At 45.8% G+C, this 15,951-nt stretch overlaps 1 protein-coding gene across 1 annotated transcript in view; it reads right to left on the bottom strand.

The window, feature by feature from the left end:
• Positions 1-1,388: 1,388 nt before the first annotated feature.
• Positions 1,389-15,951, bottom strand: part of RPIA (ribose 5-phosphate isomerase A) — a 32,590-nt gene continuing 18,027 nt past the window's right edge. Inside the window, exons 7-10 of the mRNA XM_006038491.2 lie at positions 15,287-15,355; positions 14,593-14,734; positions 11,418-11,517; positions 1,389-2,590 (exon numbers count right to left, since the gene is read on the bottom strand). Coding sequence (XP_006038553.1) covers positions 2,493-2,590; positions 11,418-11,517; positions 14,593-14,734; positions 15,287-15,355 — 409 coding nt within the window. The 3' untranslated portion in view covers positions 1,389-2,492. The remainder of the gene's footprint in view (positions 2,591-11,417; positions 11,518-14,592; positions 14,735-15,286; positions 15,356-15,951) is intronic.

Here is a 15,951-nt window from a genome sequence, read left to right on the forward strand (position 1 = left end):
AAAAAATAAGATAAGTTATAAAAAAAATAAAAATAAAGATAGGAAGGAAAAGAAGAATAAAATAAAATTTAAAAAATTTAAAATACTGGTGTAAAAAAAAATTTAAATAATGTGTAAAAGTATGTGTAAAGATTAATTAGATTAATGAAACTAATGAAATGACACTTAAGTAAATCAATTCAATTAATTCAATTAAACTTGAAGCCTGCATGGAGGGTATATCTACTGGGTGGACTGGAGAAGAATTACAGGCTTAATTCCCACAACAAAGACAATTAAAAGATGACCATTTTCCCACCTGGTTGTGAAGGGCTGAGCTCTTCATTCCAGACCCAGGCCTTTGGGGAAGCGGCTTGATGTGCAGAGGAGCAATGACAGCTTTCACTTACCACAACGGTTTTGAGTTTTGTGTCTTGGAAAATAAGGCCTAAAAATGGGTTTAGGGATCTGGCAGACAACAAAACCCATACACAGTCGCCTTAATGCATACCACTGAGACTTTCAGTGCAGGAAAGTGCTGAATAAATTACAACAAACCATTACACAAGCCTACCTAACTATAAAAATATGAGTATTTATGAATATGAAGGCCTGTTATTGCCTCCTTTGATTAGAGTCTATCACATGATTAAGTACAAGGACTCAGGATAACATTCATTATTTTGGGTAAGTAGCCATTTGCTTTAAAAGCTAGCCAAACTCCAAAGAAAGTAGCAATTTTCTTTCCCAAAGACCTTCCTTTAGAAAGCAGAGTGCATTTATTGTTCTCTCCTTCAACATAGCAGCATTTTAAATTAAAAAAAAAACCCAAATAAAGAGCCTGAAACCTCAGGCCTCTTCTATGCCAATATATTATCTTACAAACTGTTCCTATAGAATCAGGCCTGTGAGAATCAATAATATTCCACTGTCCTGACTTTACTGGAAACACTATCACAGGCCAGTTTTTTCAGTACAAAACTGCATTACCATTTTTGAAGGGGCAGGATGGGTGTGCAGGCTTATAGTGACTAAACTAGCTCCTTTCTGTAAAAAAGAAACTCCATCTTACTAACATGTACCATTTTTAGGCACATACAAAGTTTCAGTTTCACAGATTTTGCATGCGAGCACCTAAGCAAACAGGTGGGCTCCAACACTTAGTTAAATTTCAACATACTTGATTTTTTTTTTTTGCCATGTCAAAAATGAAGTAGTGGATTCAGCCTGGGTGACACTGGTAGCATGAAGTCTCACGTAAAGTCCTTCAAACTACGCAAACAGGGGAAGATCGTCAGCTGATGCATATTGTCATAGCCCTAGTGAAGTTGATTTATCCCAGCTGAGGACTTACCTTGCTATGGATTAAGTATTTTTATTTTTAAAAAGATGACTTGGAAAGGCAAAAATTCCTGGCATTAGAGTTCTTTATTTCAGAACATATAACAAACCAAGTGATGGCATTGTTGACACAGCACCATGCAAAGACATGAAATACAATATATTAAATGAGTACCTTGTTTGCCTGCTACATTTGCAGTCAGTTCAGGCAGGAAGACTCAGTTTTCCATTACGTTCTGCTCTATCCTTCCCTGAAATCAACAGCTATGAAGCCTGGTTTATTGCCTTCATTCCTGACCAAGTGGATTTGCCACGACTGCAAGACACGCTGCTAATTTTTCAAATGCTTCCATAAAAACTGGGTCAAGGCTCCCAGCTTTGCCCTTGTTCACACTGATGCCCATCTGATGCAACTCCATTGATTCAAATAGACTTCCATTGATGGAAGCTACGTGGATTGACGGGAGTGTAACAGAGCAGACTTTGGCCCAGAGGAACAAAGTCACCTCTGTGCAGAGGATCAGACACAGGTTCATGTACCACATGTCCCAGCATGAAGGGACACATTGACCGTGGCCTCCCTCTGCCCAGGGGTGATTGTCACACACAGAAAGTAACTAGGCAGTCTGTACTATTAAAACCCAGGCTATAAAAAAATAAAAAGGCATAAAACACAGAACCAAACAGGTTCCAAATAAGGCATCAGCAGATCCAAACTGGCTATGCTCGTATTATGTGCCTCATTCTTCATTCTTCTCCTTGGCAAACAACATAACACAGACTTGTGGTCGCCTCACTCCGACCCCCAACACCGTAAGAGCAACCAGATGGGTTCAAGTTCCGTAAAAAAAGTGTCCTTTTTGGTAAACGTTTCTCAAAAATAAACACAAAAGTGTTAAAGCAATTTTAGCTCAAATTATTTTTTTTTTTAAAAAGAACCTTCCTGTAAAGTAAAAATATATAGATATATAGAAATAGAATATATTTGTTTAAAAAAAAAAAAAAGAGAGAGAGAGAGAGAAGAGAGAGAGACATTCAGTATCATATCAGTGGATTCGGTTGACATTCTGTCCATCCTCTTCTGTCATGATGGTCGCTCGTTAAGGCAAAATCTCAGATTGGCACTGATGACAGCAGCCTACAACTGGCCAAAGGCAAAGGTGAGACCGGTGTCAGTGGCTCGGTCTCTCACGCATGCGGACGGAGCCATCCTCCATTCCAAAGTAAACTGCTTCTGCCATGTTGATGAACAGGCCTGTTTCCACCACACCTGGAAATAGAGAAATCACAGGCAAGTTAGTGATCTCCTGGTCTAACCCTATCTGCTCTAGTCCTTTCGTGTTAGGTACTGAACTATTAATTCATTAACACGGCACCCAAAGTCTACCGTCTTCATGTTGCTAAGCTTGCAGGCTACAGGCAAGCCCTCTGTCCTTAAATTATTGGGCATAAACCAACCTAAATTTGAATGGGAATAGAAGTGGGTAATCTACTTCCCTCAAGACAGGCTGTGCCATTCACTCATAGAAAATGAGGGTTGGAAGGGACCTCAGGAGTTCATCTACTCCAAGCCCCTACTCAAAGCAGGACTAGCCCCAACTACATCATCCCAACTAAAGCTTTGTCTAGCCGGGCATTGAAAACCTCCCAGAATGCAGCTTCCCCCACCTCTCTGGGTAACCTGTCCCGGTATTTATTACCCTCCTAGTGAGAAAATTCTTAATATTTAACCTAACTTCCCTTGCTGCAACTTGAGATCATTGCTCCTTGCTCTGCCATCACTGAAAACTCCAACTCCATCCTGTTTCAAACCCCACTTCAGGGAGTTGAAGGCTGCTATTGAGTCTCCTCTCAGTCTCCTCTTCTCTAGACTAAATAAGCCCAGTTCCCTCAGTCGGAAGTCACGTGCCCCAGACCCTGAACCATTTTTGTCATCCTCTGCTGGACTCTCTCCAATTTGTCCACATCTTTTCTGTAGCGAGGGCCCAAAAATCGAACACAGCGCTGCAGATGTGGCCTCACCAGTGCTGAATAGATTAAAAGGGTTCTTGCACCCTGTCCTGGACCAGAGACTCCTGGCTAGTAACACCGCTCCAAGCAAGCAGGCCGCTGACACCATGTGGGACGACAGTCCTGTCTTACAGGCGCAGCTGGTTGCACAACACACTGTCACCCGTCCAGCACTGTCACCCGTCCAGCACCCGATCTAGCTTTGTCACCGTAAAACCCTGTTTTCAGTTGCTTGTGACCTTGCCAAACAAACATTTGGGCAGAAACGTTCCATGCTGAGTTTCTGCCTCCTGTAAGATTTTCTGGGGAATTTGAGCCAAAACGCTTTAGTCATTTTCAAGAATGAAGGTAGGGCAATATACCTTATTTTACCCACTTTGAAAACATGCTGGCCACCTTTCCTTGAACATCTCTAGCATCCCCATGCTTCAGAGCAGAGGCCTGAAACTGGGCACCTGGGAATTTGAGTGTAAGGGGATGAAGCTTTGCCAGCTATGTGAACCCGTGCCAAAATCTGACCAGAGCTATGAGACCTTGCGGAAAGAAACCTGCTGTTCACACATAGTTCACAAAGACTTGCTGGAGTTCAGCAGCTAAACTCTTAGAAGACTCCAGTCTTACTAAGCCAGCTTGAACCTCACAACCCCTAAGCGTGCATCATCCGCACAGGGCAAGCAAGATGCTGTCAACCCCAGCCTACAAGGACTCGGATGGACTTTCCCAGTACAGGCTGCTGCTCTGGGAAGGGATGGGACTGAGATCAGGGGCTGATCTCTGAGGTGCTCTCCAGGATCATCTGCTGACATGTGGGCAGTGAAGAGGAAGAAGCTGTTTGATTCAAATGCAGAGGGGATGATAAATCAGATCTACAATATTGTAGAGGAAGGCCAGGAAAGTAGGAGTCTGGAGGGGAAAAACAAATTTATTGAGTAAGACCAGGTGCTAGAAGGGACAGGAAGGTGTCAGTGGCGGACTGGAAGGTGTCAGTGGAGGACTGGGTGAGGGGACGGGATGAGGAGCAAGGGGCAGGGGACCAGTGACTGGCTGGGCAGAGATCAGGACATGGATCTGGAGCAGGCCTGGACACAGCACTGGATGAGAAACCTGGGGAAAGAGCTAGTGGGAATAGAGAATACGGTCAAATGAAATGAGATGACAGACTGAGGAGCGAAGGAGAGAAATGGGACTGGGCTGGGCAAGACTGGAAAGGGCAGATGCTGGAACTGGAAATCTAAAGGGAGAAGAATGGAACTAGCTGGGTGAGGAGACAGGGACCACATCGGCAGCCTGAAGAGTGGAGCTTCAACATGACAAAATACGGGCAGCAGAACTGGAACAAGGGGCCAGGTAGGGGTTGAGACGAGATCAAAACAGGGGCAGGTTGGACGGGATGGGACAAGAGTCCATGCCCAGGAGAGCGCACTCCACTCTGGGGCAGAGAAAGCAACCCAACATCCCAGTCTCATGGTTCCTATGCTCTCAGCCACCACCTGCGTAGCCAGCTGGGGAAGCATCTCCTTCCCCTCAGTGCTGCTCCATGGGGTTGTAGTGTCACTGGATACACCGTCACTCGCTCCAGGAGCTCAAGGGGCTCTATGTAACAGGTTTAAAGGGTCTACCCCACAATTATCAGCCTGAAGTCTTGCAACAGAGCCTGGTTTTCTCAGCTGGTGTTTAGGTAACTAAGTAAATAAAATGTTTTTAAAACACCTGGGAAACATCATGCACAAAATGCCCGTGCAAACTCCATTTCACCTCCTTGTGCAGTTGAGCTGTGATTTAATCTTTAGTCACATAAGCAGACACCATCCTTTCTTCAGGATCCCCAGCTCATTCAGTGCATAGGACAGGTGCACTGAAGATGACCGGAAGAGGTCTTGTCTCCCAAACCACAGCTTTATTTGCCCCAGGCTTTGGAAGATGTGTAGAAAATAAGGCAGATTGCAGAAAGGATGGACTTCCTTCACCTCGCAGCCTATGTCACCCCGGACAATCAGAGTCTCCCCCAATGTCTGCTGTAAGTGTCCTATGCAGTGCAAGTCCAGACCCTTAAGCCAAACCTTGCCTGAGTTGCCAGTCATCACATGTTCTCCATTTTCTGGCTACCTGACTTGGTACCCTGGGGCCTGAACTACAGAAGTGCCCAGGCACCCACAGCTACAACATCCCAAGGGTGACAATGGTCAAGTACTCCGGTTTCCATAAGCTCATATTGGGCACTTAATATTTCTGACCTGGGTCTCTCACTATTTCTACTGTTGAAGGACATAGGAGGTTCAATCCACAGACTAGGATTTGTGTGCTAGGTGCTTAGCATCTGGGTCCACGTCACCACTTATAATGGGGAAATTCCCCAGCATTTCAGGGGGGAAGGGGGTGAAAACAAACCCATTGGTAAAGTGCTGGAATACTGTAGCACAGAAAAGCCCAAATAAATCATTCAGTCTTCAGAACAAGGTAATTGCCAGCAGTGAAGAGGCCTTGGAGCCACTGAACAAAGAGAAAATAAAATGCTGAATAGGTGCTCAACAGGTGAGCACAATCCTGGGTACTAGGTGAGCCAAGGGGTGTGGTGGGAGAAAATATTACACTAGTCCATAATCAGGGACTGTATTCAAATGCATAAGCAGACATGAGCCAAAGTCAGCTTGTCCAAGCAGGCTAAATTCTGGCCTTTCCTAGCTAAGCACTTACCTTTGCACCCTCAGTAATGTTCTTTTAACATGGGGGGAAGGTATGAGCTGACTTATTACAAAGGGATCCCTGAGGCTATCTGCAGTTGGCAAGGCTCTGCAATGCTGGAGCCTGGCTACGAGGTTCTCACCAGGCGCAGGGGTTACTTGCTGAGACCCCCTGCTGTCAAAAAGCCATGTGCTCTGAAGCAGGCACCTGTACAATCGAACCCCAAGCTCATGCCTTACAGGACAAGTGCCACAAAAGGGCACAGGAAGAGACGACAAGGGTAGCAGGAGTACTGTCAGTGGGAGCTCTTCATTATAAGGCTCACATCTTCATAACCTTGAATTTTTACCTCTCTTGCCCTCACAGAACTATGGGTTTTTCCTGAGCGGGGCATATTTCTGAACAGAGAATAAGACATTGCAAGCATAAAAGGAGATGGATAGCAAAGGATTCTCCCTGCCAGTCCTGAAACCGTCCAGCCCCACCTGTGAAACACTACACACAGAATTAGAGGGGAAACTTTTCTTCCTAGTTACTTTAGTCTTGTTTTAGCAGCATCTCTTCCTGAGGCTCAAGATTGACATCTACCGGCTGCTGGAAGCAAGTGCAGAATATCTAGCTGTCCACGAGGCCTGAACAGGTCAAGATGGGTGAACTCCTATCCCCACTGACGTTGATAATGATTAGGCTGCTGGTGTGTTGAGACTGACACCATTGCATCCATCAATTCAGTGTCATTCTTCCTTTATATGCCCTCATCTACGGACCTATTGAGTGACTCTGGTCATAGATGTCAAACTCTGTGGGGCAAGGATGGTGTGTATGGTCAGTGTTCGTACAGTGCTTGGGACGCTGCTCCATGTCTGGGCTCCTAGCCATCAAGGTCATACAAACATACAATAACTGAAAGTAGAGGGACTTTCACCATGGACTCCAACGGTGCCTGGTTTTTGCTTGTTACTGTTAATGGGATGCAATGGCAGAGAAGTGAAGGTCACTACCTAGATGTCCAGAGGTGCGAGCTCAAAGCTTTGCCCTGGGCTTGTGCCAAAGGCTGCCTCCAGTCAGGCCAGCTGTACCTCATCTGAATCAGAGAGTGAAGGCAACTGGGTATGATGCTAGTTCATAGGAAAGTTGCATCACTCCCTTGTGTGTCATTGGCTACAGACACTAGCATGCCTGAGCCATGCTATCTCAAAGGACCGCTAGCACAGGACGGACCTCTGACCTATCTACAGCATGTCAGAGGAAGCCGATGACACCTTGCTCACTTGCAGCTAGTCGAGTCCTGACCAAACTCAGCACTGTGTAAAGCAAAGATCAGGTCTAGATTAGTTTTGCCCTTCATATCTGTGCATTGTGTGTGAAACAAGTCACATGCCCTGGCTGACACAGGGAAGAGCCTGGGTGTAAAACCACAGCTATGCTGATAGAAAAGGGCTTGCATTACCTTAAATTCCAGAATGCCTCTGTCACCTCCTACCACATCTCCACTAGAGGGCTCTGCCAAGCAGTACTGTGCCTGCAAAGCAGTACTATGCCTGCAAAATGAGCCCAAAGTGCATCTTGCCTACTGCTTATAATCTAGAAGCCCTCCCTACAGGAGTGCCGAGTGATGAGACTGGAAGATGTTCCAGTCTTTGCAAGACTTGGGGTCCCAGGGAACATAATTCAAGATATCCTGGGCAGGAAAGGGAAGCAAGTGAAGCAAGTCATAATGTGAGCTTATGCCAGAAAGAAGTTTTAGGGACTGGGGGAAAACAGGAAGGTGGCAGAGTACAGAGGGGGCAGGAGGCAGAGGGTGCTGGCTGAGCCCAGGCAGGGTGTAGTCAGGAAAGCAGAGCAAGCTGAGTAAATCAGAAAGGGCAGCAGCCCAGGGCTTCAGGAGAGAGGACAAGAGCTTAATGAGAAGACAAAGGACACTGGGGGGGATCCAAGGCAGGGAGGGACAAAAAAATAGATGGCTAGGCACAGCCTGACTGGTAATTAACTTGAATGGGCCACAATTAATTTACAGATAATTGACTTGCTACACCAGACTGGGGGGGATGGCCACCCCGAGGGAAACTTACCAAGTTTCCTCTCTCATGCTTCACAGGTACTTGAAGCAGGACAATGGACTGGTCCTTCTGTAGGGTCCCAGGACCAAAAGGCTTTTTCCCCAGAAAAAAGTTATGCTTGTTTACAGCCCAAGTTGGGCAACTCCTGGGAGCCATTCACTCAAAATGGACAGTTCAAAGCATTACGACTAAACTAAAAAAGGCCCCTGCACCAGTACAGGCTGGGGCTGACTGGCTGGGCAGCAGCTCTGCAGAAAAAGACCTGGGGGTGACAGTGGACAATAAGATGGATATCAGTCACCAGTGTACCCTTGTTGCCAAGAAGGCTAACAGTATACTGGGCTGCACTGGTAGAAGCATTGCCAGCAAATCAAGGAAAGTAATGATTATTCCCCTTTATTCAGCACTGCTGAGGCCACATCTGGAGTACTGTGTTCAGTTTTGGGCCCCCCACTACAAAAAGGATGTGGACAAATTGGAGAGAGTCCAGCAGAGGGTGACAAAAATGGCTTGGGGGCTGGGGGACATGACTTCTGAGGAAAGGCTGGGTTTATTTAGTTTGGAGAAGAGGAGACTAAGAGGGGACTTGACAGCAGCCTTCAACTCCCTGAAGGGGGGCTGGAAAGAGGATGGAGAGAGACTGTTCTCAGTGGTGGCAGATGACAGAACAAGGAGCAATGGTCTCAAGTTGCAGCTAAGAAAGTTTAGGTTAGATATTAGGAAGAATTTTCTCACTAGGAGGGTAGTAAAACACTGGACCAGGTTACCCAGAGAGGTGGTGGAGTCTCCATCCTTGGAGGTCTTTAAGACCCGGGTAGACAAAGCCTTGGCTGGGATGATCTAGTTGGGGCTGGTCCTGCTTTGAGCAGGGGGTTGGACTAGATGTGACCCCCCTGAGGTCCCTTCCAACGCTCGTTTTCTATGATTCTAGGAGTGTGCTCACAGGAAAACCAAAAGTCACCACACACCCCTATACCTATGATAGACTGCACCACTGGGCCTCATTCAGTCTTAACTCTGAAGACATAAGCAGGCTCATTAACGTCAATAGGACAACTCACATGCATTAGCACCAGAGCTTTAGGGATGTCATATAGTAGAGAACTCTGTAGGGTGGCACAGGGGGCCTCACTGGAATGACAACCATTAACTAAGGGAAAGGGAGGCAGTAAAAAGCTACTGGCCCCACTAGGGACAAGTCTACGACCTGAATTATAGAGCAGGAATCAAATGATTTACTTCTCTCTTCTGATCTGAAAAGGACCATTACAAAGAAATAGCCTAACAATGAGCTTAGTTAGATTACAAATGGGAGACTTTCCTTTTTCTCTCACATACCACTTACCCCTAAATAAGTCACACACCTTGTCTGGGCAAGGCAGAATAAAGAAAAAAAAATGTTTTTCCAGAGTCGCAGCCAAACACTGACCCTCGGAGCAGTGGCAAGGCCTACTCCGCACCTGGCACACCCTCCCTTTCCTGCTTAGGTAAAACCGTGTTAACCCGCTGCTACTGAGCTGTCAGCTCTGATGCTGAACAGTGGACTCCGTCTTTTATAAAAGTAGTGTTAACGCTGCTGTTACAACTATGTTCTAGGGAACTGGAATAAAAGTTCTCTTAGAAACACGCTTGTGTACCTTCTGCCTTAAGCTGCTTTATACGGATGCTGGGTCTAACTGCTGTATCTGACTTTCCATTTCAGTAGTACATGAAGCAATTCTGTACTTCGGAAGAGTTTCAGAATCAACTTTCAATTATTAGCTTACCACCTTTAACAAATGCGCTATAGACATTTTTGAAACTGTGCTGCCGCTCAGTGGTGGATCTAGTTATTGCAGCTACTTCCATTATGAAAGCAGCACTTTAATTCATGCAGACAAGTTTCTTCCTGGACCTAAGACTTAAGTTTTGTTTTTCATCTGACAAAAAAGGACACGTGGAAACTAGTGCATTCACCAGGGCCCTTGTTAGAGCTACACAAGAACAGAGGGAAAAAAAAAAAAAAAAAAAAAAAAAAAAAAAAAAACACCCCCAAATCAAACACAGCCCTGAATATTTTTTTCCTTTAATGTAACCGGCCACCCAAAGCGTCATCTTCGTCAAGTTCAACAATCATCTGATGTTGCGGCCCTATTTCTAGCCTGTATACGCTCTTCTAAACTTAGGATGGGATTTCCCCAAGCATTAACTGGTGCAGCCTCCAGTATGGACGCAGTTACCCTAGCACGGCTTACTTGCTTACTGCAGAGTAGCTGCACTGGAATAAGCACTTGTGCACTGATCAGCTCTTTGGTGGTGATGAAGTTAAAAGCAGCAGAAATTCAGAGTTCAGATGAGCCCTTCTGATCCTCAATGGGACAGTCATCACAGGCAAGTCTGAAAATCCCACTCCTGTGTGTTTGAATCAAGTCTGGTCTACAGAGGTAGTAGAGTAGGAACTACTGCTCTTAATGACTTTACAAGGATTTATCTAAAAGCACTGCTCTGAATTTACATCACTGTAAATGAAAATTCACTCAAGCCTTTAGGCTCCAAGTCAACAAGATGCCTGGACACTGGCCTGAGTGAATGTTGTTTAGTCCAAGCCCATCAGACCAAGACTACATTTGATCTTAGCCAAAAGGACACATGGCTAGTCTCACTGCAATCGCATTCTTAAAGTTTGGCATGTGCCTCTATTCCTCGCAAAACCAGGGCATAAGGACCTGACTGACCAGAAAGCTTTAGCCTCAATAGATCCTTTAGCTGCTTCACTAGAAGCGACCAAATAAAACCCCGTGTAGATGAAGTTATAGCAGTACACTTTATTCTAGTTGAGGAAGCAAAGTTAGCTGTTCCATTATAAGTGAACTGGGGTTCAAAGCACCTCAACAGTTTCAAAACATAGGACATATGTGGTCATATGTGGACATATGTGGTCCAGGGGTGACCACCAGCATCTGGGGGAACGTTTGTTCACCAGAGCGCCCCAAGGGATGACGAGGTCGAATGGTCACAAACTACTTCAAGATCGTTTCAGGCTGGACATAAGGAAGAATTTCTTTACTGTCCGAGCCCCCAAGGTCTGGAACAGCCTGCCACCGGAGGTGGTTCAAGCGGCTTCATTGAACACCTTCAAGAGTAAATTGGATGCTTATCTTGCTGGGATCCTATGACCCCAGCTGACTTCCTGCCCTTTGGGCGGGGGGCTGGACTCGATGATCTTCCGAGGTCCCTTCCAGACCTGATGTCTATGAAATCTATGACATACACACACACTCAACTACCCAAAAGAGATAAGTTTGGTATAACTTTTCCAGTTGGAAACAGAATCTCAACAGGGCTTTTTTAAACCAGAGAGACTACCTGGAATCATTTTGATAGTTGTGTTCACATCCTTCCACTTGTGGACCATGTCAAACTTCCAGTCCAGTATGAAATTCCCATTGTCCGTCACCACAGGGCCCTAGGGAAAAGGTTGCATTAGTTAGGGTTCCCATACGTCCAGGTTTTCCCGGACTTGTCCTCTTTTTTGGCCTCCTGTGCTGCATTGGGGCAGGCTTTTTAAATGCATGCCGAATTTCTGGGATTTCTTCTCCGGGTCCATTTTCAGCATGGCCACCGTTAGGTAGTAGTTCCCAGAATACCTGCACGATCAGGAGCTGAGTTCCTGATTTTGCTTTGCTCCTCTGGTGGGAACAGGGGAAGGGTGATCAGAGGCAGCAGGGAGAACAGAGGGTCGGGAGTGAGGAGCACCGGGAGAGCTGGGGGGGTGGGGGCTGCGGGTCCAGAGTGAGGGGCACCGGCAGGAAGGGGTGGGCAGGGTATTGCTGTTTGGGAGTGAGGTGCACTGGCAGGGCTGGGGTCAGTGGGTCAGGAGTGAGGGGCGCAGCAGGGCTAGGGGGGCCCTAATTTGTCAGTGAGGAGCAACAAAATGGGTAGGGGTAGGGCATCAGCATGTCACTTGACCCCCCCAATCATATTCCCCCTTTCCCCTTCCACAGGCATCCTCTTATTTGGACCTGGAAATAGGGTAACCCTGCCATTAGTTAACCATGCAGTGTCTTTTACATCCAGGTGTAAAGTGAGCTGCCCACAAAGCTTTCCACTGAAAACAAATACTTCCTGTGGGACATTAAAGTAAAGAAAGCAGCAATTATACAAATCTGTTCTTAAGCCACTTGTTATGCACAAGAATTATATTCAGTGTACAAAATGGCACACGAGTCTAATACAATGTGCATGTGTATCTGCATTTGGTGCACTGTGCCTTCCACCCCCTCAAAATCCGACTGGGAGGCAAACAAGTAAATACACTTGGAAGCTGAATCTGCTCCCACTGGACTTCTCTCTCAGCTTTTGTGGTGCAAAAAAAAGCTGTTAATGCAGGTCTTTCAGTCAATACCCTGCACATCCTATTACAGAGAGGGAAAGGCACAGCTAATTAATTAACCAATTTAAGTTTGACAAAGGGAGTCCCTTTACATAGACTAAAACTACTTGATTATCTTAAAGCTGATCTGGGCAGTGAATCAAAGAACCTCCCTCCTGCCCAGCATGTAACAATGCCAATTTGCTGAAAAAGTGCAAAGGGCTGCACTCCAGGAAGGGCTGGATCCAGGATCCAAAGACCATCCCTGCCCCACTAAAGCCAAAGGCCTTGCCCAGCACTCCCTCAGAGTCAGAGGAAGTCATCAAGCCCCTTCCTGGAGGAAAAGCTGGTGGGAGCTCTAGGATGCAAGACAAAGGCAACATGAGCAAATCAGAGCGAACTCTGGACTGGGGTTTTGCTGGTTGCAAATGCAGGTGCCAGGATATTGGATGCAGGCTGTAATAAGCTGGAAACAGAGAAAGGCAGGGGAACAAGTGAGCATGGCCCCAAAGGGAACTGTTCTTCCTGGGCATAGGTTGCTGGAGGAACAGCCCAGGAGATTCGAAAGCAACCAAGACACCAGCTACTTGTTTCTACTGTATTTAGGGGAAAAAAAAAACAAGGCTGCACCAAAAATACACTCCATTTTTACCCTCAACTCTTCATGAGAAGGGAAGTAATACAAAAAGACCTTGAATTATGTCAACTGCTTGGGCCAAAGGATGAACAGAGCACTTTGTTAGGCAACACCTTGCTCCTTTCAATCCTCAGTTATTATCTGAGGAGGTATGTCTACACTGCAGGGGAAAAAGCCTGTTAACCCAAGTCACTCAACTCACGTAACACAGCAGCAGCAAGAACAAGCCAGTCTGGATTTTGATTGGTGTTAGCAGCTCAAATTCAAACCCAGGGAAGTCTGGGGTTGAACCTGAACTGCTGACTCTAGTCAAGAACAGGTCTTTGGTGTCACCTTTCTTGTCCAGTATAGACATACCCTAATTCTGACAAAATGCCTGAGAAATAGGGGTAGGTATTTAATTGATAAGGCAGTTAAGTCACAAAGAAGATAAAAGATTTTCTTAGGATTGAATAGTTGAATCACTACCACAGTCAGCATAGAAACTCAAAAGGTTCTGGCTCCCAGCCACTTGGAAAAAGAGATTACATATGGCAGGAAGCCATGGCCGTAAAGTCCTCCCCAAGTTCCTAAAACTGAAGGGATAAAAATGAGTCTAGTATTCCCAGAGTACTGCTCTCCCTCAGATTGCTACCGATTCTGAGAAAGCCACAACGTGTACCTGTTACAGAGAAAAGCTGTGCAACTCCTTATGGATAAGAGTCCTATAGACCTGAATATTTACTTTAATTGATGTCTTGCCAGGATACCTGAATATTAAAAGAAAAATCTAGCACTCAGCATGTTTTGTGAAGAGTGGTATGAAAATTTAACCATGGGTACATGAGCAAAGGGAAGTCATAAGGTAAAATCTGTATCGGACCATTTCTAAAGGGTTATTGTACTATATGGAAAGGACCATTTGTATTGCAGGAAAATGTGGCTATACCAAGACACTGGATGGTCTGAAAAAAGTAACTATAGAGCACTGGGTGAATCGTTCAAGGACAGCTCTGGATAAGGGTTTTGCAATGTTATGTTACTCTTAGAGATATTCAGCATGAAGTTTAGGCAACTGAAAACTGTCTGAACATTGCAGTAGATTTAATATCTTAGCAAAAAATAAAAAGGTTGATTGTTACAGAATGCTTCACACTCCTTCTCAATACACTGCTTTGAAATAACTGTGAGAAGTCACTGGTTTCCAAAGGGACACACAGATTGTGAAGATTACTTCCCCCAGCCATGTTTCTCACAGATACTGTAGATAAACCAGACCTTACTGTGCCTAGGAAGGGTGGTGAATCCAAACACGCCTAGAATAGGGCATGAATCCACACGTAGGCATATGCGTGTACACACACACACACCCATCCACCCAGCCCTCACAGAAAAGAAGAAGCTACCTTTTGGCATCTTAAGCACTACGAACATATGGGACTGCACCTGATGACCCAGGATGTCCCTTCCAGCCCTATGCTCCTGTTTCACCACACCCAGAACAAACTCACTGCTGGGAGAGCAGCTGGAGAGAGACTTTTGTCTATACTTACTGCTTTGCTAACTGCCATCCTCAGCTCAGCAACACCACCAAACTTCTTTTCCAGGGCCCTGGTGACTGGCACATAGGCCATCGGGATGACTTCGATGGGGATTCCCTTCTTCCACCGCTCTCCAAGGTTCTTGGAATCTTTTCTAGGTGGAGACAGTTGGACGCAGGATTAGTCCATCGTCATATATTTAATGTCAGACTGGGTTTCACTACACATTAACACAGTAAGGCAGTTCCTCTGGATGAAATCCATGTGGGCAGGGCCAGCTCAGCTAAGTCCTCATAAAGCCACCAGTTTGAAATACTTGGGCAAAGAGATCTCTGCTTAATTTTTGAGGGTCCTACAGATTTAAGCAGAAGAGGGCAATGAAAGGCAATAACCTATTTTATAATGAAATAGCCATGTCAGAAAAAAGGGCACATCAGCCATCTAGATCAACTTGCAAAGACATGGGGGATGGTGAATTTTGAGACAAGAGTGCTGAATAATTTGGTGGTTCTGGAGTTTTGTAATTAAAACCTGAGCCAAATTCAACTCACAATGTGTTCAGCCCACTGAAGTCAAGGGGCAACCTCCCAATGACCACAGAAGCAGAACCATGCGACTACTCAACAAACAGGCTCACTGAATTCGACTATGGCTGAACTTGACCCTCTGTCTCCACCTTGTAGGGATAAAATCCAGCACATTTCACCTGTAGTCTGCAATAACAATGAAGCATTTGGCATAGCCCGCAACAATCTTCTCCTGTGTCAGACAGCCTCTGAAACCAAAGTGAGAAAACAAACGCATTCAATTGGACCTTGTCGTGGCTGGATGGCTGATAAAAAGAAGGCTCCCCAGAATATGAGACAAGATGAATTAAGCTCTTTGATCCAATGCAAGTTCAAGTGCTTCTGAAAGTTAGCAGACCAACAGCCCTGTATCATGAGGTGTGGGGGGAAGGTGGAGGCTCATAGCTTATTTCCAACATAGGAGACAGTCTCTGTCAATTCGTGCTGGGGCAAAGACACCACCGACAGAAGACTGTTCTTTCCTCATTTTGTAGTTTGTCTGCAGGTGTTGGGTAAGAAGCAATACTGGAATAGGACAGAGAAACCTCCGTGGCTAAACCTGCCACAGGGATAACCAGGCCTATGAGCCCGAGACCCTGCACGAGCAGGGAATTCACAGTGAACTTATTCCCAATGGCCCTGCATTGAGTGAGATATCCCCACTAACTGCAAGCAAGCCACCACCCATAGCAATTTCTGCCAGTATTGCTGGACACCAGCCCTACTCCTTGCCCCACGTTTTGTGTCCACCTTGTCTATTTTGATTCTCAGCTCCGTGGGCAGGAACCTAATTTTCACACGGCCC

This window comes from Alligator sinensis, unplaced genomic scaffold, assembly GCF_000455745.1.
Source record: "Alligator sinensis unplaced genomic scaffold, ASM45574v1 scaffold587_1, whole genome shotgun sequence".
Lineage (NCBI taxonomy): Eukaryota > Metazoa > Chordata > Crocodylia > Alligatoridae > Alligator > Alligator sinensis.